This window comes from Sinohyriopsis cumingii, chromosome 1 (genome assembly GCF_028554795.1).
Source record: "Sinohyriopsis cumingii isolate HCF-2022 chromosome 1, ASM2855479v2, whole genome shotgun sequence".
Taxonomy (NCBI): Eukaryota; Metazoa; Mollusca; class Bivalvia; order Unionida; family Unionidae; genus Sinohyriopsis; species Sinohyriopsis cumingii.
In genome coordinates this window covers 41,226,040-41,253,449 of record NC_142961.1, presented here as the reverse complement: position 1 = coordinate 41,253,449, position 27,410 = coordinate 41,226,040, and the positions used below count along the sequence as shown (strand labels likewise).

General features: G+C 34.2%; 2 protein-coding genes across 3 annotated transcripts in view; one reads left to right on the top strand and one right to left on the bottom strand.

Annotated features, from left to right (window-relative positions):
* Positions 1–252: 252 nt before the first annotated feature.
* Positions 253–23,696, bottom strand: LOC149806769 (RNA demethylase ALKBH7, mitochondrial-like). 2 transcript variants are annotated; one of them, XM_089957313.1, is made up of 4 exons: positions 23,141–23,696; positions 15,785–15,958; positions 8,229–8,353; positions 253–5,137 (listed from the first exon to the last, which is right to left on the bottom strand). In XM_089957313.1, the coding sequence occupies exons 1-4, from the start codon at positions 23,585–23,587 to the stop codon at positions 5,008–5,010; spliced, it is 876 nt and encodes a 291-aa protein (XP_089813439.1). In that variant the 5' UTR covers positions 23,588–23,696; the 3' UTR covers positions 253–5,007. The 2 variants fall into 2 exon arrangements, with proteins under 2 accessions (XP_089813439.1, XP_089813446.1); XM_089957320.1 differs by lacking the exon at positions 253–5,137 and adding an exon at positions 14,736–14,864 and having other exon boundaries at positions 8,223–8,353.
* A 1,112-nt stretch (positions 23,697–24,808) lies between these two features.
* LOC149806768 (cilia- and flagella-associated protein 57-like) overlaps positions 24,809–27,410 on the top strand; it is a 34,141-nt gene continuing 31,539 nt past the window's right edge. Inside the window, exons 1-2 of the mRNA XM_089957283.1 lie at positions 24,809–24,851; positions 25,674–26,164. Coding sequence (XP_089813409.1) covers positions 25,694–26,164 — 471 coding nt within the window. The 5' untranslated portion in view covers positions 24,809–24,851; positions 25,674–25,693. The remainder of the gene's footprint in view (positions 24,852–25,673; positions 26,165–27,410) is intronic.

The window sequence follows — 27,410 nt, the reverse complement described above, 5'->3', positions numbered from 1 at the left end:
ATTGCTCTTTTTTACTTCAGCCCAATACAGGATGTATTACAGAATTTCATGCCCTAACCTATTGTCAGTGTTTGATAGCCATCAGGAATGAGTACACACTTAGTCGTGTCTAGTCCATTATAGAATGTGGTAAATTAACTAATACTGACATTTTTCCAGAAGTATTTATATGGTATATTTTTTAGTTATAAAGATAAATGAATAACATCACCTATATAATCTGTTTGCAAATTAATGACAAGAAAATTTAGGTTCATAAGGACAGTACCACTGTGTTTTAATAGTCAATGACAGGTGACATCAATTTTTAACTACAAGGTGTTCTGGTTACACTGCATTCACTACTGTATTATTTTTTTCCTGGTCTTGCAACCTACCAGGACAACCCTACAGTACGAAATTACACCAGACTTGGATAACATTTTTGTGCTATGTTCCAAAGAAAATTTAATTACACCATCATGGTTTAGCAGAATGGACTTGTTGTAATTATAGGATCTTTAATATAAATTATTTTGGAATATACTCAAATTTAAAGTCCCAACAATTTGTTTTCAAACTAAAATTATGGCTTTTAATAAAAATAGACAAAATTCCAGCTTGTCTTGGCTATATAATACAGTAGTGCTCAAATCTGGTCACATGAGTGTTGTTGATCATAACAACATGAGACCCAACATAAGCCTGGTTCCCTATCCATCAGCAGCTACTACTTTACAGTTATATTTGGCCACAAAAATGACAGGGTACCAGTCAGAGTTAACACTGGGACTGTTGCAGTCCAATGTCCTATAAACAAGACTTGACAGTTATTTACACTGATCCCAGAAGAAAAAATAGCAGTATGAAGTTCAGTCAGTATAAATACCTGTGTGTAGTCCAGTCAGCATGGGGAACTGTGGTGGCTCATTGGTTAACGTGTCAGACTTGCAACTGAAAGAGTGCAGGATTGAATCCTACCAAAAGACCAGCTCTGGTAAGGCACTTTACTCCAATAGCCTTGGCAGTAAATAACCTAGTTGTGTTGCTATGCCATGAGGCATAAAACAAATTTAGTATAACTAGTAGTGTGAAGTCTAGTCAGTATAACTAGCAGTGTGATGTCCAGTCGGTATAAATAGCAGTGTGAAATCCAGTCAGTATTACTAGCAGTGTTAAGTGCAGTAACTATAAAAAGCCATGTTCAGTCTTACGCACAGGATTAGTGACTCCAGTCTAGACTCAATATAAACTTGGATGCAGATACCATGAAAGGTCCTCATTGTACACGTCACTCAAATAAAGTGTATGGCTTGCCATGTGGTACTTGAGGATCTTTATTAAAAGGTCTTTGTTGATAGCAAGTAACTGATAATAGTGGGACAGTTTAGTGAATGCATTGTTAGTTTGGGCAAACACCATTAATCCATTCTTCCAAAGAGCACCTGCAATTCCTGTCTTCTGGAAAGACCTAACGAGGTAACGTATTCATGATTTCCTACCACAGATTCAACAATGGTTCCCTCTGGCAGGAACATGGTGGTATCAATCATTTCTGACCACTGATCAAATGTTTAAACAATACCAAAGGTAAAACATCAATTCAAAATTTATTTTACCGTATTTTCTGGCGTATAAGTTGATACTTTTTGACTTGAAAGTTCGGTCTTCGTCTTATACTCCAAATCGACTTATATATGGATTGTGTCATTGAAATTGCATCGACTTATATATGGATTACAGTATCCGGTATGCTATTGACATTGCTCTATAATCGGCATAATCGAAAACAGGTCACATAGAAGTACAAATTCATGTTAAATTACTATGTCAATAAATTGTCATAAACTAATATGACTGCATTTATATTTATAAGTTTTGTCATTATTTATTTTGCATTCTGCATGTTTTTTCTTATTTCTCAAACAAAAAATAAAACAAAACAATTTACTGTACTGGTAAAAACTTCACCGGGCAGCATAGCACACTTATGGTCTATACTCTATAGTGTACTGTACTAATTCAAAGCATATTGTTTGTTCCTAAAAAAAAAAGATAAGAAATAACTGGTCCATTAATATTTGATTTTCCAGTATAATGTTGGACACACGTGAGCAATTACCGGCATAGCTTTTTGATTGATCCAATTGATCCTACAGAGGGATGTAATCCATATTAACTTGAGCGTTCTATGATTATTTATAAAATAATGTAGATCATGCATTCTACTGAATCCCCCAAATCATATTTTTCTAATTGTATTTGACAAAGTTTCTCAAATAAATTAGGTTTAAACTGCACTAAAATCAGATATATAGATGGACTACCAGTACTCATAGATCATCAGTGATCCATGATTTTTAGTTTCGCAATTCAGTTTAAAGCAAATTGTAGTGTCAACACTTCACCTATATTCATTCTTAACCAGCTGATGATTCGGTGTCTCTCTTTGATTATACCAGTTGTTGATAAATTGGTCTTTGGTTTCCAACAACAATCAAAGCCAGTTGCCGCAATTGTTTAGACCTTGATATTGGCTTTAGCTACCGAAACTAGTTACCATATTGCCGGTACCCCATTGTTCTTTATCATTAATCCGCATCAATTACGCTACCCGTTTTTAATATCAATGGGATTAAGTACAACAGGAAATGATGCCCACTCCCTTCTCTAGATGTAAATAATGAATTTAGCCATGGGCATTGTTTTCATTGCTATAGTACAGGCACATTTTAATGAGTTCGGTATATTTTGATCAATCTTTTCAGTCATAATCATTCATATAAATATCCCCGTACAAATCATACAACTTATCTCACAATGCCTCCCGTCCAATCACGCAAGTCTTACACAGCGGCTTTTAAGCTGGAACTTGTAAAGTTCTCATCTGTTGAATCTTGCACTCAAGACTGGTTTCAACTGGAAGGAATAATCATAGCATGCACAGCCACATGGTTCTTGTTGCAATGGATATCATAATTAAAACAAATATGGTTTAAACTAAACTAAAATCAGATATATTGTGAGCGCGCGCGTGCTTGTGTGTGTGCGCACGAGAGAGAGAGTGAGAGATGAAAAAAATTGTCCATGTACAAGATCGTTCTTTTATTCACGGCGGTTTTTATTTGTAGCTTTTGCAAAGAGAAAAAAGACGGTATTTTGAGTTACCTGACAATTGTGATAATCCTCATGTATTACGAGCCTACTATATTCCATTATCTATAAACACCTCTAAATCAACAATTCATCCTTGTTTTAATTACGATGTACATTGTCACAACAACCACATGGCTATGCAGTGTTATTTACACGGTAATTAAACATAATTAGCGCTTTGGCTATAATTGAAACCAGATTGAGGGCAAGAATCAACAGAATAGGTCAAATCAGCGAGGCTGCCAGTAGGGAAATGAGGCTTTTTTCAGGGAAATGAAAATCTGTCAACATTTTATTGAAGTCATTGTCCATACAAAATTTGTTATAAGGACAAGAGATCATACCCATTACTTTGTATTCGAACTCGCCGATAAAGATAATAGTGGGATATATCATTGAATAGATTAGTAATAAAATGTTAATTATATCCAAGTCCAAACAGAACAAACACTTAAAAAATAGTGTATATATATATATATATATATATATATATATATATATATATATATATATATATATACATGAATTGATTTAACGGAGTCCATGACTTTCAAACTTACGATAGAAAATGACAAGTTTGTATAAGTTACATTCGTAACTACAGGTAATAAAATGAACTACAACACTGATGTACTTTCAATTATAATAAAACAAGCATGGACTGTTTATTCAGCTGTGTCAATTGATAACAAAATATAGCAGTTCAGAAGTAAAATCACAAGCATGTTAGCATCGGTAATGCAATTTCACGATTGCCGGTAATATGGAATATCATACAACGATACCATTAATATTCATGCAACCGGAAGTTACTAGTATAAAATACAAAGCCAAGTTATTGACTTGGCCTCGTCTTACACTCCGAATCGACTTATATATGGATGAAGGATGGAAAATTTACAAAATTGGTCAATTCGACTTATACTCCGCATTGACTTGTAGGCCGGAAAATACGGTACATATAAAATTTTTTGTACATATCAATCTTTGGCATAATGGGGGCAAATCTGTTTACACCATACAGTACCAGTCAAGCTCTGAATTTGCATGTGACACCTTTGGAAAAGGGACTAGTGAATTTGTAGTATTGTGAAAAGTGTTCAAGAGGTGTAATACAGGATATAGGGAAACTGATAACCAAAACTCTCCAAGTCTGCTTGTAAAGATTGCAATGATGAAAATAGTGGCCAATACCGCATACATGTAAAGTAGGAAGCAAATATGAAATATATGGGCATAATAACTAATACACTTGAGACACTTAAGTACTGACGCCAAACTGGGAGGGGTGGGGGGGGACTAAGAAAAGTTGTGAATGCATGAAACTTAATCCACTAATAAGTGATTGCCTGTTTTGAATGCAACCAATTTCATTCATATATAATAAAGGGATAGATCATATGAATCAGCATGGAGGCTTTCTGAAAGGGAAGTTCTAAATTCACCCTGGCAATGTATAAGACCCTGACCATTCGAACTAAAAATGTGAGATCTGAATGGTTTGGTTTGGTTTGGTTTCTCATGTTTTATGTCACAGAAACACCTGAAGATTATATTGTGCTATGGCAAGTAGAATAAAGAGCCTTGCCCAAGGACACACCACATTTAATGTAGCCAATCTGGGCTGACCCAATAGTGGGAATGAAACCTGCAACCTTCTGGCCAACCAATACCTTAACCACTGAATCACTGTGGCTCAAAAGATCAATAGACAGACAACACACAAAACAAACAGAAGCAAGGATGAATTGTGAGAAACAAAAAGCCAGTATGAAGTTAAAGGAAGCTAGGGGAAGCAATCAGGTAATTAAAAAAAAAATGTTTCATTGTACTGAATACAATTTTACTTATGAAATAATTAGATTTGAAATTTTATTGTTTTTGTTCTGGTTCATTTCTACAAATGACAGAAATTCTTCTTTCTTTAGGTATCACTGTGCCCTTGAAAACTGATTTTTCCTCTGGTAGTACCTCATGTTTGTAGTCATACCTTGCAACATTCCTGCAAAAAAGAATGCAGAAAGCCTTGTACAGTAATGTTCCATAGCTAGAATGACTGAAGCAGGGGACATAACTCTTCCAACCACACATCCATGCTCTTGATTCTGGTTACAGACCTATAAATTACCACATCAAATATTTTATTATGTTTATCAACAATGACACTGAAATGAATGTGGACTTTATTCAAAAGCATCAACACAAGATTAGAGCTATTCAGTTTCTTAAGAACAAAGTTGGTTGTGGGGGAGGGGGCATATTAACAGGTGTCTTGGTGTCCCCCAGCCCTGACAACCTTATTATAATATTAAGTTTCCTGAATACAATGCACCCTCTATATAACACCAGTCATGGGACCCATACAAGTGACCTATGTTGTAATAAAGGGAATCTTACACTGAGGGATATTTTGATAAGGCTGTGGATATACAATGCCTTCAGATATAAACATAAATGACACAAGACCATGATTTAATTGGTACCATGTGCCAAGAACTAAACTAATGTCAAATAAAGTAGTTATGATAAAACAAAACATGACTAATGAGATCCATAACCATCCCAATATAAGAGGAAGTGGTAGAGGGGCTTTATAGTGAGGGACCACTCTCCAGTAGAAAGTCCGCCATCATTAATGTGCTTTTCTCCTCTCCCAATTCTTGAAGAAGAATATTTAGCCGAACCAATAACGGCACAAAATTGCATCAGCAGGACAGTTCAGCCTTCTCATTGGCTGCCAGTTCAAAAACCTAATTTTACCCATTTTAGCACTGCAGCCATCAACTTTAAGAATACTGTAACATTTTTTTTTATATGCTGTTGCACTGACTTAGTCTTGTACTTTAAATTTTAAGATATGAGAAAGTCCACAGCTTCAAATATCAAGAGGTAAATTTATATCACATTTAATTGCAATACTATTTAACATCCTGATAGTAGAGTGAAACCTCTGAAGACAAAACCCCCCAGGACCAAAATAAAATTTCAGTTTTTAGTAGTTATCAGTTTACTGAGGTTCTTTTATTTCCCTCAGTTTTGTCCACTTATAAAGTAAATGTAAGAAATCCGGCTATAACACTCTGTTATAACATGAATCTGAATATAACATAAAATGTGACTGTGATGTAGCTACTGAAATTTTACAATAACTTCACCAATATCTTGAAGTACTGGAAAGTTATGTACCAAAATAAATGAGCTTAATTGAATAATTTTGCGAGATGTATTCTTGAAGAAAAAGTCTTACCATTGCATCTTTCTTTACATGAATAAAGATGTTAAATGTTAAATGTTCATTTCAGCTTCGCTGCATTCTGATCTTTATTTTTTAAAGATATCTGGTCATTAAAAATCTGATTTGTGTTGATCTTATTATCACTGAATGACGAACAATAAAGCCATTAGGTCTTCTGTGTGTTTGTCTTCAGTGCATTATGTAATCATTGCTTAAACAAGTACTGACATGTTTCTTCAAGCATGGTATACACAACCAAGCACCAAACAATGTGGTGGTTGATAAAAGGTTCTCACCTGAATTTATGAATCAATTAATTTAGGTAACTGCTAATCATCAAAGTAAATCATACAGCTTAAGCCTTTTCAAATTATGGAGCAATGATTTATGAAAGTAAATTTTTTAGACCTGCCTTCATGTGGTACTGTCACATAATCAAAATGCAATCTGTTGACCAATGAATAATGTTCATTCAGTATATGTATGTATGTATGTGTGTGTATGTATATATATATATATATATATATATATATATATATAGAGAGAGAGAGAGAGAGAGAGAGAGAGAGAGAGAGAGAGAGATAGATAGATAGATATTGTTCATTAACAATTATATTTACTGTAGTTGTTCAAACAAGATGGTGTGAGAATGGCAATAAACAGGTATTTACAAAAAAAGGAACATGGATACTGAGCTTTAAAAAGGACACTTGAAGCCCATGACAGGATTAAGTCGTGTATTAAACAAATGCAAGAGTTGAAATTACAAATGTTCCAGTAGCAGGACATAGCTTTTAAAAAAAAGTAAAATATTCCGTTTCTGTTTGGAGAAAATTCAAACAGGATGAAATTTATATGTATACCATTTATCGACCTTGGGACATGCATACATACATAGTGAACCATAAATTAACTTTCCAATTATTTTTTGCCACACTGCAATGCAGTTGAAGCTCTATGAATGATGATATCTGTCCTTCCATCTATCTACCAAGACCATATGGTGTCAACACTCGTGTTAGGTTTTGTTTTTAGGTCATTTCTCAGACAATATTACTAGTAGAGTATAATGGCATTTCCTTGTGTTGCACAGAATACTACACTTTTAAGTGAAAATCCAGTCACACTGACTTATATCTTAAAATACAGTATTTAGCTAATATTCTCAGGTACTGTCACCTATGGAATCAAATAAATTGGTAATTGTCATCATGAATACTACAATCACTGGTGAAACCTAGGTCACTGCTACCTATATTTCATTGGTTTCAGCTCAGTTTCTCTAGTTTATGGCTTGTATTTAGATCATGTTTTTGACACTGTTACCTGTAGTCACATAAGTTGATATTAGGACGCATGATATGGAGTTCAGCATATGTCAATTAAAATTAGGTAACTGCTAAATGTATTTCATGATACAGTGATTTTAGTCAAGCTTTGTGTTCAGCTCATTTTCTTAAGCACTATTGACATTGGAGTCACATATTTTTGTATCTAATTGGATCATCTGAAGCCATAATTTAAAACAAGGTCCCTGTGACTTATGTTTAAGGTTTAGTTATTTGTGCTTACCATTTGATTAGTGACTTAAGTCAGTCTTTAAACATGTCAATTTGTGCCTCAATGGAACCCAAAATTGACATAATCATCTGATCATTTAATATAATAGTTGTGGCTGATGACATGAAAATAAGCAGATCTGCAGATATAAAAAAAGCCATCAGATTATATTTTCCTACTATCCATAATAATTTAACAATTAATAATTCAATAATTAACAATTCAGTATTTTTACTCTTGACTTGGGGTTAATCATAAATAGCCTTCATTGATAAATGTGAAGGTACTCAATACTTACTTCATTATGTACAGAGATCTTCTCTTTAATAAAATATCAGCATATTTTGCTTCATCTTTTTCGTGTGTGAGTCTCATAACACAAGAAGACAAAAGACATAGTCCTGCAATGGTATCCCCACAGAACTGAAACAAAATGAGAAAATTGAAATAAAAATGGGCAACTGAAATAGAAAGATGGAACTCTGACTTTTTCAGATAACTAGCTATCACCTGTATGACAAAAAAACTTTTAATTTTTAGTATTAACTGTCAAATATTGGTAAATGCAACCTCTGTTTCTCATTACTTTTATAAACGTTTTTGGAAGTTTAGAACTGTTAAAATAGAATTTGCTACAGAAAAACACATGACTATTGCATAATGAAAGTCATGGTTAGGAGCTATTCCTAATATATACATTTATACACATTATAACCCTGGATCCAGTCAAGTAGCCCCACCATTTGTACCCTCACTGTCAACACCTTGCCCTATTTATATAAGACACATACAAAACTTCAGCCCTACCAGCCAGGGTTAGTCTTAATCTATGGTCACATGTACAGACAGACATGTGTACATACACATACAAAGAGTAAAACCTGTCTTGAGAGATCACCTTTACATCCAAAAAATATTATCTCTGAAGAATGTGGCTTTCAAAGAGCAGTCATTTAACAGATACAGTACACTTCAGCATGGTAAAACTCAGATGAATCAAACTGGAAGGTATATGAAAGGTATCTTGAAGCATGCTTGTAAGTAGAAACCGATGATTGATGGGATTCTGTGTCAATTTTCCATTTACCAGTCTTTAAATAAATGTCATTCCAATGTGTTGCATAATCAGTCCATGCATTAAGAATCTGGTCATAAATGACAAGTGGTCTTACAGAACAATGACCTTTCAAGTCAGGTTTTATTGTGATTAATCTGAATCCACAAGTACCCTCCCCTCCCTCAAATTTATGCATATTTTTATACTTTTATCTATGAGTGACTATTAATATCTTCGAGTGCATTTCATGTGTACCATAGATAGAAAGCAATAACACTAATTAAGGTGCTGATGTTAAAGCAACTATTGCATATTTTGAATTAAAAATGACAAACTGTTGACACTTTAATTCAATAGATCTAGGCTAAATACTATGTACTGTCAACGTCAGTAATCAACCTCAGTAATTACAAGGATATAGAAGATAGCACCCTTGTAAAATTTTTAAAAAAAGAAAAAAGACACGTACCATCTTTACCCATTTATAGGTGGACCAATCTGCAAATAGGCTGCGTAGAACCAGATCTTCCAACGCAGATGACAAGACTAACATTTTCACATACAAATTACATAATGCAATTAATCACTTCATATTTTTTAATAGAAATTGTAACAAGATTGAGTGCTATGAGGCATATTGAACCTTTAACTAGGAAATTCAATGTTACACATCAAGTCAAAAATGAAAGCAAAAAATAAGTTAATGCAGTTCTGGGGTTCATTTACCTGAAATTCATTTCAATCAATCACACATAGAATCTTTGGAACACAATCATTGTCTAAAGCCATATCTGACACTTTTACCCTCGAATTTATCTTTTCAAAATGTTACAGGTCTGATCATTACCTACTTACAAAAGCTGAAAGAAGGCAAAATACAGAAATAAGAGACTGTGAACTGTATTGTTGAAATGAAGTAGAAGACTAAATGCAATTAGTTTATTGCCTCATCCCAATTATCCTTGAGTAGTTGTTTGCCTCCTCCCAATTACCCTCAAGTAGTTATTTGCCTCCCCCAATTATCCTTAAGGTGTCTGCCTCTTCCTAATTATCATCAAGTAGTTATTTGCCTCATCCCAATTATCATTAAGTAGTCGTTTGCCTCCTCCCAATAATTCTTAAGGTGTCTGCCTCTTCCCAATTATCCTTAAGGTGTCTGCCTCTTCCCAATTATCCTGAAGTAGTTGTTTGTCTCCCAATTATCCCCAAGTAGTTGTTTGCCTCCTCCCAATTATCTTCGATAGGTTTTTTGCCTCCTCCCAGCTATATTTGAGCAGTTGTTTGCCTCTTCCCAATTATTCTTAAGTTGTTGTTTGTCTCATCCCAATTATCCTTGAGTAGTTGTGTCCTTCCCACCCCCAATTATCCTTGAGTAGTCGTTTGACTTATAGTATAAAATAGTAAGTCACCTCAGTACATGCCAACATGTTTCATTCAATTCCCTCCCACTGGTTAACAACAACAACCTAAATGGCTTGGATCTTTCCCCCCAAAGAAGCCCCACCATATAATTATGCTGCAGGGGGGCTTTCCTGGAACAACTTTTTATGATGTGATGCAAAAGATGTTGAAAAAAATTTATTAACACTCTTGGCCAGCTTGACCAATGAAAGTCCACTCTTACAATGGACAATGATAATGAAAGTCCACTCTTACAACTTGAAAATGAGATGCCAGGTATGAATAAAAGAGTCAGCTGAACTAATCAATGAGTCATGTGTCCAATTCTAAAATCCCGATCTGAAATTGAAAATCAATTTAAAAACCAAAGGCAAACACAACTGAAGAAGTTTGACAATGATTTCCTCACAGTGAAGAATTATTGGTTGAACAGAAACTATTTCAGAAGAAATCAAAGGACAAATAAAAAATTATACGAACAAATGATTGTGATCAAATGTTAAAGCATAATGTACAATTTAATGTTTACTGGTATTGCAGAGTTCAAAACAGTAGGTCTAAAAGAAAATACAGATGAGATTTTGAAGAATTTTATTTCAATGGAAATGAAAGACAGTGATGAAATACACTTTAAAATAATGCACATGTTAGATTCCCCAAAATGGCCCTCAGAGCTGAGATGAGTTAAAAGGTCAAAGCAAACAGTTCCAAGTTTACTTTAATCTGAAACAATTGCAAGCTGCTGCTGAAAATTTCAAAGGCATGCTATTTGGCATGAATGAACCAGGAGAAGTTGTGAAGAGATATAAATTTCTCATTGGTCACTAATGAGATGCACCAAGGCTCTATCATCGTACATGATGCAAATAATGGCAAGCACATAACCCAAATTCAGAAATTACCTCCCCTAGTCCACACAATTCATATGCTTCAGCACAAAACTAACCTGCCCAGGACTCAAGCATGCGCATTATCAGCAACTACATCTAGACATCCATCCAAGAAGGGATGTCATTGGGCTCAAAACCCTCTGGACAACAAGGAACCCCAATTTTTCATTAGGAGAAAATATCATTCATTCTGATGTGTCTGATGTAAATGAAATAAATGAAAATAATGATAACAAAATTAGGTTCATTTCACACGCACATGATAACATTGCAGGAGATGTGTTAAATTTAAATAAATAGAAATGATATAACAGTACATATATCAAGTAATGATAATATTAATTATAAATTAATGATAATATAACCAAATCTAGAGACCCTCGAAGGAAATGACACTAGTCTGAAAAGAACTTCCCATGAATTTAATTTCAGACCATTTCTTCTTTTAACTACCAAGTGATGAAACCATCTCTGATATTATTTAACAACAAATTAGCCAACCACACTATATGTAACATCAGCACCATTTTCATGTAGTAAAAACTAGATTTTGGTGAAAACCCCATAATGATATGACCATTCTTTCAAGAGAATTAGAGACCAGAATTTCAGTATGTTCACTGTGGCAGCCACATTTGAGGTCAGATTGGCAATACCATATATATTCGCTCACAAGTCAAGTCAAACAACAAAGAACAAATATTCTGATCTGCTGTAATATAATGCACCTGCAGACCAGGGTCTTTTGTTCGTTTTACTGATTACTCCTAACAGACTTCTCAGAGCCAGATCTGCTGGTGCATTATGTGATGGCAGATCTGGGTCTGTGCAGTTTGCAGTGGGACTTGGCTTGTAAGCAAGTATATATGGTGGTTTCATTTAGGACCAACTAAATATCAAAATTTGTATTCTTGTGAAATCCCATGTGACTTTCTAAATAGGTGGAGTAGCAATAACAAAATGTTCTCCCTAGAAGCCATGCTGCATGATAGATTGGCACATTTCAAGTAAGCATAAACCAGACATCATAAGAAGTCTTCTGGTGAAAACCCTACGTTGATATGACTTTCCATCTAGAAGCAGCATTTTCAAGATGACCACTGTGGTAGCCATAATGGATATCAGATCAGTACAATTTTTACTTAAGTCCAACCAGACATTATAAGAAGTCTTCTGATGAAGACCCCATTCTATGAATGTCTATTCAGAAGGAGTACCAATAACAAGATTTTCAAAATGACTCGTGGTGGCCATTATCTGACGTCATTTCAGCAACATTTTTGTTTAAGACCAACCAGACAGTAAAAGAAGTCTTTCTATGCAAACCCCATGTTATTATGACCATCCATTGAGGCTGAGTAGCAACAGCATGATTTTCAAGATGGCAACAGTGGGGACTATATACTGGATGCCAGGGTGGCAGCATTTTCATTTAGGACCTGTTGTAGAATGTGTGTCTAAAGTTTTAAGGCAATCCTTCAAGTAGTTTAGGAGAGGTAGCAATAACAAACTTTTGCTGGACATATGTTGGATACTGGACAATGGACAACAGACCCACTCATAAGCTCTTCTAGTCTATGACCAGTTAGGGTTAAAAAAAATTCTTTAAGTGTGTGTGATTTTAGATAAAGGATGTTGATGACATAATTTACTGAATCTGTCAGTAATAATGATATGTTGATGACATAATTTACTGAATCTGTCAGTAATAATGATATGACGGAATGTCCAGATGAAAACAAAACATGGCAATTTTTACATTATTAGAAATCCTAACTTACCATACTCAACTGTAAAAATATTTTGAGTGCTGTGGGACTGAGAGTTATGTGGCATAACAGAAGATTTCATAATTTGCTAATACCAGTACCAAAATAAACAAAGTTTTCATTCTGATATTTTTTGCTGTTGCAATTTTATGATTGCGCCAGTGATAGTACTAGTGAAAAGATCTTTTCTGATGCCTTAAAAAGTCAACTCTCGATATTCAATTTTAAAAGTTAATGAAATAAAATAAATTGCACCTATGTACCCTAATGTATTTTGATAATAAAAAGGATGCCCTTATTACTTATGTTAATAAACCAATTTTTAAAGTAAAATATGGTTTTTTTCATAATACTTACCCAGTTATACTAAGTTATGAGGGCATTCACTTGCTTGTAAATCCAGCCTACCTAATTATAAAATATGTTTACCACATCTTTTGTTTTGTTCCGGTAAGAGAAATTCTGAAACGTCCTCTGCTTACTAAGGTGGAAGTCAGCTGAGGCAGGTCATTTATTGGATAAAGGAATTGGTACCAATTAACATCAGTTATTTTTCAAGCAGATGTGCATTCTCTTTCTGAGATGTGGCAGCGGATGGGACGAGGGACTTGGGAGGGTATACCCTATTATACTCATACAAGTATCATAAAAATAATGTATACAAGTATTGTAAAAATAATGTATACTTTGCTCAGGGTTTTGGTTCTGGGACTGAAAAGACAGGCTGACAGCTTCACATTCCACATCAACGTAAACAGGTCCTTGAAGACTAGAGTGAGAATGCACTTTCCAGATGGCATCTCCTGCCACAAGTGAATGGCATTCACTATGTCCTTTATTTAAAAGAGAATGACCCATAATTACCCCCATAATCCTGCTGAAATCTGTCAAGATGGTGTCTGTGTACATCTAAGACTGACTGCATATTCCAATGGAGAAAGTTTAAGCTACTGTAGAATATCACATGGGTAGTCTGAAGTTGTGGTTGTGGAGGTGGTTCAGAAAAGTAATACAATTTTGTCCAAGCTTCACCTGATGACCCAGGGACTATTAAATATTCCAACCAAAATGGAGTACCCTGAACTGATGTACCATGAACCTCTGGGATTTCCAGGAAGACTTGCAGATGGAAATGTTGTAAGTCTAGGCTGACTGTGAAGTCTCCCTTGTAAATAGTGTTGAGAACCAGTCTCAGAGTCTCCAGTTGAACAAATGGTGCCCAAATGAAGAGCTTAAACTGCACAATGCTTGCCATTTTTCTTGGGAGCAAAGAACAGTCTAAACTACAATCCCAGTGAGTTTGCATTGTAAACAATCCCTACCATACTTCTAGTAAGAAGAGTGTTTATTTCTTGCTATAGAATGTCTACTTTGAATGGGTCACTTAGGATATCTGAAGTGAAGGGAGCCCTTTAACAAAGGGGGAGGGGCATGGAAGTAATCTAAACACCATTCAAGATGATTTGCAAGTCTTCAGGGGAAAGTCTCTCCTATTCCATAGCAAAGTGTTGGAGTCTCCCAATGGGGATATATTTAAAAAGGGCAACATCGCAATATCATTACTGTGACATTTAAGCCATCTGGGAGAGAAAACGGGGCTAATGCAACCTTGTCTCCCCATGTTCTATAACCCATGGCCTTTGAAAACTAAGTTCTCACTATGTGAATGGGCTTGGAGGACTGTTTACCAATTTGTCATGCATAGGATGGTCCTTCCTATTTCTCTATCTTCAGAAATGAGACCTGGGCCCTGGGTCCATTGGATTGCCTGGCAGCCTGTTTCCTGACCTCTTTAATTTGGTCACAGAATGGGAAGACTGAAAGAAAGCAGTTGTAATGAAAAAATGATCTTATGGTGATCAGGACGTTTGGCAAAGCAAGAATGGCACCTGTTTCCAAAAGCTGTTGCCATGGCACAGGCAAGTGTGTGTGAAGTGTTACTGACTTTCAAGTTTGTCCACCAGTGGAGTTCTTGGCAGGAGGGTTAAGGCTGTGGTCAGACTGCTGAAAAGTAACTACTGAAAGCAAGCTGAGCATGTATCCTATCAAAATGACTTTGTCGGGTATCAAACATCTTTTGGCTCATGTATATAAACATTCATGTATATAAACATGGTTTTGACATTCCCTTATGATTTGGCAAACTGCTTTTTCAGCCAGAAGTGCTGGATTTGCAAGGCCATGGATGTAATCCAAACATATTATGATCAGATTATATATCTGAAGAAGAAATACAGTAGTACTGTAGCTGACAAAATATGCTGCTTATGCACCATCAATGAGCTCATGTTCCACTCATCAAACACAACTTAGAATATATTGTGCCTTGGAAATCTCATTTACATAATAGTGAGTAACAGGTTTTATATGGCAGGTTAGATAGGGTATTTCCATTCCACATGTGTGTCAGTCTAAAATATGAAAACAATTCAAATGCTGACTATAAAAATACTCTGGATGACTTAATGAATGCACAAAGTTTTATTCCTACCACAAATTATTAGTTTCAATTCTTTTTTGTTATATAGTTATTAAAAACCAAATCACATATAACAAACACATACAGTGTTTAATAGGAAGCCTTCAAATTAAGGCCATTTTCATGGAAAGGATAAATGTTACTTTCCTGGACTATCCTTAATGGAAGGTTTTGCACCATACCTGAATATCTCGATACAAATAAATATTTTATAATGTTATAATGAGACCCATTACAATGGAGGGGAGCTGTACTTACCCTAACTGCATCTATATGTGGTTTGATGTAGCCAGTCTTTAGAAGATCTAGTATGTGGATATATGCCAAGGGGGACACTCCTGGTGGGAAAGCCAAATCTTTGACTCTTTGAAGAATCTGCTTATTCCTCTCAGTCCAATGCTTCCTTTCTGTCTCTCTGTACCCATGTATAGCCTGAAGCCAACAGAGGGAGGTTACTGCCACTGAGACACAACTCAGATTTAAGGTATGGTTTTAATGAAGTAAGCATTGGATAATTATTTTCAAAGACAAATGTAGTTTGACACAAATGATGTGCTATGAACCTAAAACAACCCAATTTATGTTATTTTTCATACACATAGTATGAAGTCCTTCTCTGTAAGAAATATTATGTGTGACAGTGTATGAAAACATTGAACTGGAATGGATTTTCCATAATGTGCTGGCAGATAAGGGTCTATATTGTTCTAATGATTACTCCTAACAAAAGCACAGAACCTGGTATATGGTAGTACTGTCCATTTTTACAATTTTGCATTATAGAAAACATTTAAAGCTGTGAAATATTAAAAACAAGGTAAAAATAAGAAAAAGAACTCATGGTTTTAAAAATCAAATCCAAAAGTAATCCAAGAATAATCCAAGAATAATCCAAGAATAAAAAAGTAGAAGTCCTATTGAAACTGAGTTCAAATCCTGGTGAAATCCAAAATGGAAGGCAACAACATATGCTGTGGTCAGCATTGTACTGATGTGTCAACAGTTCTTTGTTGAATCACAGAAAATAATATTCCAATGTTTGAATTCTTTCTACATTTCGATAACTGTCCTTGTCCAAGAATTAATTTAGCGCAAAAGTATTTCCAGGGAAAATTAATCTCTTGGAATCCAAATAATTTGAAGAAAACAAAATAATTAGCCAAAAAAACTGGTTACAACATAAAACACTTGGACTTCTCCAGTGTTAAGGCACAGAACGACTATTCTTTCTCAATACATCAACAATAAATCTGGCAATGGCACAAAACAGATGCCCGGTTGTTGGTCAGTCCACTGGAAAAACCTAATTGATACATGTTATTTGTCACATAGTCCAAGTATGGCCTTGATTTCACTTTATGAATCTTACTGTGAGAAAGAATGAAAACATTTTTTTTAAAGTTTGTTTACTTCAACTCTTACTGATTCTGAATCAAGGTCAGGAACTATGTCAGCATTAGATACAAAATTTATATTTTTAGTGTTTACAAAAAACAGGTCAGACTAAACTGAATTTCTGAAAAATGATTTTCTGGAAAATGTCAAATCCAGTAAATAAAGTTACATTACAAATAGCATGTAATGGAATAACAAAAATGTAAAACTAACAAACAAACAATTAAATTAAGTCAAATATACATAACACTTACCCGCATAAAGAAAAAGAAAGATTTATATAATAAAGTTTTCTTTTTGCCATAGATTAATTATAAATGAAGTTTTAAAAAAAATAAAAAAAATAAGAACTCTTATAAATTATACAAAGTAAACAAAAAAAATACATTTCAATACACAGGAATGTGCATCTGTAATTAAATTATCTTTTCCATTAATGTGCCTGATGTCAATATTATATTCCTGTAACAACAAACTCCACCTTAGCAATCTTTGATTTTTATTTTTCATCTTGCCGATGAAAGTAAGGGAGTTGTGATCACTAAACACAATAATTGAAGAAGGAGATGAACTAATGTAAACTTCAAAATGTTTTAAAGCCAATATCAAAGCCAAACATTCCTTCTCAATTGTTGAATAATTTCTTTGGTGCTTATTTAATTTCCTAGAAAAATAGCACACTGGACGATCAACACCATTTTCGTCTTCTTGAATCAATCCTACTCCAAAGCCACTTGCATCAACAGTTTAAATGATTAGCTGAAATTTGGAGCTGTTTGAACTGGCCCACTTTTAAATATGGCTTTTAACTTATCAAAAGCCTCCTGAAATGTTTCAGTCCAAAGAAACTTGTTTTTCTTGTTCAATAAATCAGTCAAGGGTTCAGCAATTATAGAAAAATTGGAGCAAAATTACTGATAGTATTCAGCCATACCTAAAAATCATGTGAGTCTGTCAAAGAATTTCTGATTTGTTGTTACATGTTCTTTCCAGGCATCATTGTAAATGATGACATCACAACTGTCTGGACCAGAGGTAAACATAAACTTGGCAAACCTTTCATCCCAATAAAGTCCATCTGAAGTCATGAATGCAGAAATTTTCTTTGCTCTTTCCATCACAGGAATTTGCCAAAATCAGTTCAGAAGGTCAAATTTGGTGACATACTTGGCACTTCCGATCTTGTCAATGCAATCATTGATTCTTGGTAATGGGAATGAATCTGTTTTAGTCACACTTTTCATGTTCCTATAATCAGTGCACTTACAGAAAGTTTTATCTGGTTTTGAAACAAGTATACATGGTGAACTCCAGTCACTTTTATTGGGATCTATGAAATCATTCTCCAGCAAATACTGAATTTCTTTTTTCAAGTATTCCTGTTTGAGAGGGTTCATCCAGTATGGATGTTGTTTCACAGGTGTGGAATTTACAATTTCAACATCATGGAAAATTTTGTTTGTTCTTGTAGGAACATCTGGAAATAAGTGCTCATATTCAAATAATAACTGTTTCAGTTCATTCCTTTCTTGCTGCTGCAAATGTGAAAAATTCTGGTCCAGATCATTCATAATTTCTGAATTCCAAAGATTTGTCACCCCAATGTCAATAGAGTCCGATGATATTCCTTCACTTAAATCTTCACTGCGTGGGACAGGTACAACTAAATTAATTGCATGTTTAACCTGGATATCTTTCTCAATATAGTCCTTTAACATATTTATGAGGCAAATATGTTTTTGTTTTGCCTCCCAGGAGTATTTATGATGTAATTTAAATCACTTACTTTCTTTTCAATTGTGTAGGGACCATAATACTTGGCCTGAATATGATTTTGTGATATGGGCAAGAGTAGTGATGGGAATTGGTCAGAAATTCATAATCGATAATCAGTTCTACTTAACCAATTGATAATCGATTATAATCGGTTACTAAGAGCAAATTTTAACTTTTGTTTGTTATTCAGTTATATCTTTGATCAACAGTTCAAGATGTTAGTAAATGTACAGGAGTAATCTCTTTCAATGACATGTATACTTTAACCTGATAATAATAGTACATTTTTGTCTATTGTGTTGTGTGTTATTTTTGTTTTACATCTTTGTTAAATGAACGCAACTTTTTATGGCTGATAAGTCATATGCAACTGAAATACTGCTACAATCCCCCAAAATCCTTTCATTCATATGTGATGTGTCTATAATTTTAAGTGTAGAAGGACATGGTTTTCTTGTTTGTCATTGTTTACAAATACTACAAATAATGTTGCATTTAAATCTCAAACAAATCATCAAAATGTGTTTAAATTTATTAACTCAACTATTTAACAACTTGATCATGTAATAATGGCTATATGTTCCTAATCATGAAATTTTGCACCTATGAAATATCATATCGTTTTATATTTGTAGTTGTAAACGGAATTAATAAATTTTAGGTCAACTTTAGTGGCTGGGAATTTTACTAACCTTTGTGCTTTGCATACAACAATAATGTAGTCTCCCTTTACACATAATCGATTATGGAGTTTCACAATCGATTACCTTATTGGTTCGTTCAACCAACTGATGATCGATTATAATCAATAATCAGAACAACACTAGGCAAGAGAGCCAGAACTCTACCACCAGGCTGAAAGCCCCTTTCCTTTGAGTTTTTGTCATACCTTAATTTCATTTTTAACTGAGTAGAGTGCAGGTTCACTCTTGTAGCCTCACAAGTCTTTAACAACTTATAATTAGAACTGGAAACATAACCAAAAAGATTAATTTTAGTATCTTCATTAGAAAGTAGTTTCTCTTTCAGCAACTTCAATGGTCCATGCACAGTGTGTCCAAAAACCAGGTCAAAGGGACTGAATCCTAAAGATTCTTGAACTGATTCCCTAACAGCAAACAATAGTAAATGAATGACTTCATCCCAATCTTTATCCTACATGAACTTTGACCCTTGATCAGATTGGACATATATGTGAAGGCCAAACTGAGTTAAAAAAACTTTATCAAAGCTTTTACTTTGTTTTAAATTTAATATTCCTCAAAGGAATGCCTCTGGAAACCTTGTTGACACACATATTGGTCAACAAATATTGGTTACCTGACTTGGTCTTAGGTAAGGGATCAACACAATCTACCATAATTCTGCTAAATGGTTTGTCAAATGCAGGAATAGGTTGCAGATGAGCCTTAGTTATCTTCTGATTGGGTTTTCCTACCATTTTGACAAGTATGACAAGATCTACAGTATTTACAAACATCAATTTTAATTTTTGGCCAATACAAGTGAGTCAAGATCTTGTGATAAGTCTTACTGATTCCTAAATGACCAGCCAAAGGAGTTTCATGGGCCAGACTAAGTATTTCCTGTTTGAACGAATTTGGAACTACAGTTTGATAGACCACTGACCACTTGGGAGGTCTCCATTTTCTTATAAGAATTTCATTTTTAATGAAATAACAGAGAGGTACTTCAGTGACTTCAGTTTCACTAATGATCCTTTGAAACAAACTGGAGATCTCAGGATTTTTTTCCTGTTTGACGAAAAGTGATTGTCATTTATCTACCTGATTAGAATAAAGAGAATGAGTCATTAAAAGATGATCACTGTGAATGTGATCAGTACCTTCTGATTGATCCAAACAAGGAGTGTGAAAGTGACCTCATCAAAAACCTGACCAGTACACGTGTCAACTAAAGGAATACTTTCCTGATCAACATCATTCTCAAGAGCTTTCTTTGCCATTGCTCTAGTAACTGCACAAACTGGATATAAATCCTGAATTCTTTTTTAATAGGATCAACTTTCTGATCCAAACAAGGCTTGTCAGTTACAAGTGGATTAACCCCAACCTGATCTCCAGCTAGGTTGTTACCTAGCAATAAATGAATGCCCTCAACAGGTAAAGCGGACACTTTCATGGGTCCTGAGACTAGTCTAATGACAAATTTACACAGTACCAAAGAAACCCATTATTTTTCTGGTATAAGTAATAGTACCTATTATTTCTCTCAATCCCAATATGCCCAACTGTCTTTATTTTCAAAATGTGCACTGAGCACCTGAATTTAGCGAATAACTTCCTCAATAGATATGGTAATCCACATTATAAAATTTATATACAATTTAAATACAGTAGGTACTTTTCAGGTCCATTTCAGTTTTATGCATACTATAGAACACACATTTATGTGAATTGTTAAAACTATCACTAGCCAGTTTGTGAAAGCCAGATCCTTAACTCTTTGCTAAAATAGTGGCAAAAATTGTCTTTCATCCCCAAAATCTTAATTTAGCTGGAAGCGAAATAACAAGTTTATCAATAAAGTGCCATTCTAATTAGACTTAATCAAAGGAAACGTTTACAGAGTCTAAATACTACATGAATATCCTTAGTGCTAGGATATCTTCTGAAAAGCAGCATGTCACTTTTATACATTATTAATCTCATACCCAGGGGTCAAGCTAGACTTGAATGTTAGGAAGAAGCGACTTCTCCTTAGAGACAGAATGAGAAGTGAACAGGGAGAAGTGGCAGCAAGACATGAAACGCAGTTTGTGTGTGTGTGTTTTCATTCTCTTATCTGAGTTATACCAGCTGCTTTTACTGTATGTATATGTGCATGTAACATTGGTTTTAAGCAATTTTTCATGGTAAACATTTTCTGTGTTGTAATTATATCATTAACGCATATTGTACGTGTATAAAAATTATCATAATCATTTGCAGTGTATTTTGGCCAAATGACTTTAAAAGAGCTAAACACCGTAATGAAATTTGACTGATAGGATTAACTAGATTATAGTATTGTAATTGCAAAGTTCATGTGTGTGATTTGGATTTTTCATGTAGCTTTAACAATTTTTCAGTTATATCGCTACAATGTCTGCAGTGTGGCAGTTTATAGTTATGCCTAGCACTGGGGCATCATGCTGCAGACATGTAGCATGATGACCCACCCAGTCACATTATCCTGACACCAGGCCTAAAAGTCAAAATGCTTAATCACCCACCCAATTTTTTTAAAAACTTTCTGAAAGTTCATAATAAAATAATAAACTTGTTTGAAATAACCCCAGTACCATGTACAACTTCACTATCAAATGGAAGTTGAAAAGATATATAAACTTTTTTGATACAACCCCTTTACCAAGTACACAAGAGCAAATGCATCCATCTTCAGATCATACTGTTTGTCCTAATTCTTTGTTGCTGATGAAACATTACTGTAACTATTCATAGATAACATAATAAAGCATCAAGTCAATATATGAATGAACTAAACCTTTCTTTCCAACTGAATCATCACAGCCAGCAGGTAGGTTAGTTAGAAAGAGGGATTTTCTTAAAGTAACCACACACTTTCAAGCTTCATTACAATAGTTCAAAAGTCAACTGATCTGATTGCAAATTTATGGTTCATTATATTTTTTATGTATTACAATTCATGGTCTTAAACTAAGTAACAGAAAAGAGTGAAATCAAACAAATTTTGTACAACTCGACAAATAATTTATTTCCCTAGAATACAAAGTGAAAATTTAAAAATAACTTACAGTAATGCAAATTAAATCCCAAATAGTCCAAAAAGTTTTATGACCTGTCCTAATGAATAATTAAATTCCAAACATGATCCTACACTAATGGTATTGATATCCCTGTAGTCTTGAATGTACTAATATACCAGTGGCCTCAAGTGTGATTATATGGCAACAGTCTTTTGATGAATCACACAAATATAATCCAAGATATCCATATTTGAATTCACTATAATTATTTTCTCCTCAATATATTTGCTCAATGGTTTATGAAAACTGACAATGTAATAAAGTGGTACATGTACTTTGAAGACACAGCGATGTCCACCATTATTTCCACATGACAGATTCCCTTATGGTTTCAAACTGATTTTATGAAGAAAATAATGCACACATAGCAGTTAAAATCTTCCGATCAATGATTCTGTTCATAAAATACAAATTGCTGTTTACATACTATTGTTTAAGTTTGAAAACACAAATTTGCATGTATTTATCATTAAATGATAATTTGTGGAAACTGGGCTGTGATAGTTTTAACTTAGGCAGGAAAGGGTAAATTGTCAATCAGGTATAAAAACACATGCCTGTGAATGTTATTTTGACAGTAATACACTGCATCATAAAAAATATGTGATATGTCTTACATTGTAGAACTAATGTGTAATATGAGATTATCTTACATCATCCCAGTGTGATGTTTCATATCTGAGTCTTCTTAAGTAAGGCTCTATCTCATTCAATATAGATGATTCTTCCTCTTGACTGATGAAATCATCATAAACTTTCATTGAGTTACTCAAAACACTTTGTGTGTCTTCATCACTAGCATGTAAGTATTCACTTGCATGTACATTTGTCTGCCGAGATATGTCCTTTTGTAGTTCTGCATGAAAAATGCTCGCCGAGTAAAACAGCCGTCCTTGACGTAAATTCCCACCAGACAAACAAGCATTTTCAATGAATCCATGCTGAACTATACGTGAATCATTTTCATAACGATGAATATGATCTAAAACTTGAGCTCTTAACTTCTTTGAAACAGTTGCTAAACACACATTCTTAAATGACAAATTAAACCTGAACCTGGTTAAAAGTGTTGAACGTATCACAGGAATTTTGTTGGACATTTTTCCTGTTGTAACCGTTCGTAATCTTAACAACTAAACCGCTATATATACAATGTTTTCAATTTAAACACCAAGCTCTATTTTGTTTTCACGCCAAGGTGACTTCCGGAATCCAATGATCGTAGTTATTTGGCTGCTTTGAAAGTATGGCTTTTAATTAACTCAGATTTTCTATAGCTATGCCTAACACAAACTTATGCGAACTTACAACGAAAACTTTTTTTTTTTTTTACTACGAATAAATCGAAAACAACCGAAAAGAAACGAAAATTATATTGCTTGGAATATTATTTTATGTGATATTATCATTACTACTTCACATATTCATATTTAAAAACTATTCTGAGATCTCATCATCTGTTATAACACACTGTCATACCTTCTTCCTTTTTATTTATATCATATTCCAGAAGTCAGCATTAGGAAGAGGAGAAGAAAAAAATCTTAGTGTTGACTCAGAAATACCATTCCATATATTTGTATAATTCTATTTTGGATTACATTAAGAAAAATGTAAAATTATTTCTGCTACAGATTTCTCTTAAACTTGTAAAAATTCTTTCTTTAATTCTGAAATGTTATTAAACAATTTTAGGAGAAATCTGTTCTTTTGACAGTTTTAATAATAACACTCACACTAGCATATGCAAAATACTGCAAACATAACATTTTAATTTAAAATACTATAAATATAAACATTTAATTACTTTTTTCACCAGAACAATTAAATTTTCACTCATTTTATCCAGTTTTGGTTCATTTCATGTTGTGGTTCATTTTTTAAATTTCATTATGCAATTGAATTGGGTTTTCTGTACTATTATGAATGGCCAATTATTCTGTATTATTAAATATGCATACAAATTATTGAATCAAAATATAGCTAAATTAATTAATTGATCCGATTAATTTAGCATTAATATTTGGGGAAAGTGTTATGTAAATGAAAAATATAGAATTCTATAACATGTATGGAAATATGTAAATAATACTGCATTATTTAAATAATCTGGTAAAGGCATGAATGTTATCATTGTGTACTTCTCCACCAGCCCCCCCCCCCACCACCACCAACACCACCAGGCCCCCCCCCCCCCAAGTAATTTTCAATGTTACTTTTCGGCACAACAAATAGTCAGTGTCAAAACTTGTGTTTCTCCACGGCCAACATTTTCCGGGTCGGAACCTATTTGTGGTAGCAGATTTACTCAACCCCGTTGCCTGTGGTAACAATACAACTTGAAGATGGACGTTGAGCGGAAGTGTAAGTTCAAATTAAATATTGAATTTAATTCAAAACTTTGGCTCAGCTACTATACACAGTCAGCTTATAAACTAAATAGTTTATTTGATTACGATGAGCAGTTAAAATCCTAAAAAAAGCTGCAAAACAATTAATAAATATACAGACTGAAAACATGATACAGATGGGGGTGAGGGTTATTCATAAGTGTTAATCAGTAAATCCTGTGACACTTTTGTGTTTTATGCCTTGATCTTATGTGCATATAGTTCTTTTATATCAAATTGTGGCAGTGGAATACAAAAAGTCACCTATATGCATTAGTTAAATAGAGGGTCTTTACCGTCTACACCAGTTGTCACACAGCGCAGGTTTTCATAATATATTCTCGCGGTACGAAAGTATTCGTTCACCCTCCGGTATGTTTGTACCAACCTACAGATTCTAATAATAGCCATTTCACTCAGGAATTTATAATCTCTAAACAGACTGTCAACAGAGCGTCCCAAACATTGTCATCTTCAGCATGTTTCAAACCAAACAAGAGTTTCTTTACTAACACGGCCATATATTTGGGCCAGACTGTTTTTCTGAGACAACATATGTGATGTAGTTTGCCTTCTCTGATAATCTATTGATAACTCCATACATTACCATAACTTTGAGAGTTACATTCCTTAGAACACAATTAGGTAAGGGTTATTGATGCCCATCAGAGGTGATCTTAGTTTTAATCAGGTAACACTTATCATTCACCATTTATATTGAAACTAAAGAGATTAGTAATAAATATATATGAAACTGAATTAATACCTAATTATTCTTTTTCTTCTATTTTTGCAGAATTCATATAATTTATAAAGATGTCCATAGCAATAACACAGGCCAAGCACATATTTGGCCTAAAGCCAGGTGTGACAGGGAATATATGCTATCATGATGAGCAGACAATTGTCTACCCAGCAGGAGCAAACTGTATCCTGTACAACATTGACCAGAAATCACAAAAATTCATACCATGCTCAGATAAGAGTGAGGGTATGACAGCTATTGCTGTCAGTCCCAACAGAAGATATGTTGCAATTGCTGAAAAGGGGGAGAAGCCTCAAATTACCATCTATGACTTGCACAGCTTGAGAAAGAGAAAAGTCTTGAGCTCACCTGATGTCCTGTCTGCAGAATATGTTAGTCTAGCTTTTTCTCCAGATTCCAAATATCTTGTTGCGCAGAGTGGGAAGCCAGACTATACACTTTTGTACTGGACGTGGGAAAAGTCAAAAGTAATGGCTGTCACCAAGACATCAAATCCTCAAGGAACACAGCCTGTTTATCAGGTTTGTCAGTTTGTGCATTTGTTAAATTATCTACACATAGTTTTATCTTTTTGTCAGGCACAACTTGGCACAAGCTTAACAAAGTGATCTCACATAGGCATCCATGTTCATGTCCATCTGTACATCCATCCACACCCAACATTAACCTCAGTTTTAAAATGTCTTAATTGCCTTTATTATAAAAGCTCAAGAGCAGGTTTTGATTGAAGGCAGTGGTCAGTGTCTTGTTTGAAGTATGTGAGTAAATGTGTGATACATATAGAAAGTTATTTTATTATTAGATATCTTAATATGAGACAACTGCATTTTTTTTCATTTTGCACAAAATCTGAGTAAAGTATAGTTACATTCAAACAATAGACACCAATTTAGCTATTGGAATTAGTCACTCTTTTTTGTTACTTAGTAAGATGGTATATAACAATGCAAAAAAATTCACTTGTTCACTGGTGTTGATTTTTATAGTCACAGTAAGTTTGTTTATCCTGCAGGACATGTAAAGTGTTCCCCTGCTGTAATGCAGTTCAGGGAAGAAATAAAAGTGGATTATGATATAGGAGAAGCAGCTTTATAATGGAATACAATTCAACTAGTACGTTGGAATTCATGACTGTACCCATGTTATGTCCGGGACAGTGTTATACTGGGTGGTGGTGCAGTTCAACTATTACAATGGAATCCATAACTGTACCTGTATTATATCTGGGACAGTGTTATACTGGGGTTGCAGCTCAACTATTACAATGGAATCCATGACTGTACCCATGTTATGTCAGGGACAGTGTTATACTGGGGGCTGCAGTTCAGCTATTACAATGATATCCATGACTCTACCTGTGTTATATCTGGGACAGTGTTATAATGAGGTGCTTTATAGTGATTAACACTGTATTCATTATAGCATTTTCAGAGTCTCATTAAGATATGATATGTACACAGTCAGCACTAGCTTAATGGTACTTGTCAACATTAGTAATGAAAATTGTGCACTGCTAATTTAGGTACTAATATTTGTGGATTTCTTGTTTAATCCAAACAATGAATTTCAGGAGCCAAGAAAAATGTATTCACCTTTGGAGTTGGATACATGAATCACAGTACTGTTGAAAATTAGCACTTTTGGCTAAACCATGAATATTATACCCACAAATATCATATCACAGTATTTGCCAACATGTAATAGTGGGACTAAATATTTGAAGTGCAGTATTTAATTGGATTGAAATCATTGCCTCCCCAACAGAGT

Excerpts from the sequence above, each read along its gene's own strand:
- LOC149806769 (XM_089957313.1), bottom strand. The coding sequence starts at position 23,587 with ATGTCCAACAAAATTCCTGTGATACGTTCAACACTTTTAACCAGGTTC. Across the intron at positions 15,959-23,140 it reads AAACATCACACTGGGATGAT|GCTATACATGGGTACAGAGA; the intron begins GTAAGATAATCT and ends TGTTGGCTTCAG. Across the intron at positions 8,354-15,784 it reads CACATATAGATGCAGTTAGG|TTCTGTGGGGATACCATTGC; the intron begins GTAAGTACAGCT and ends ATTTTGTTTCAG.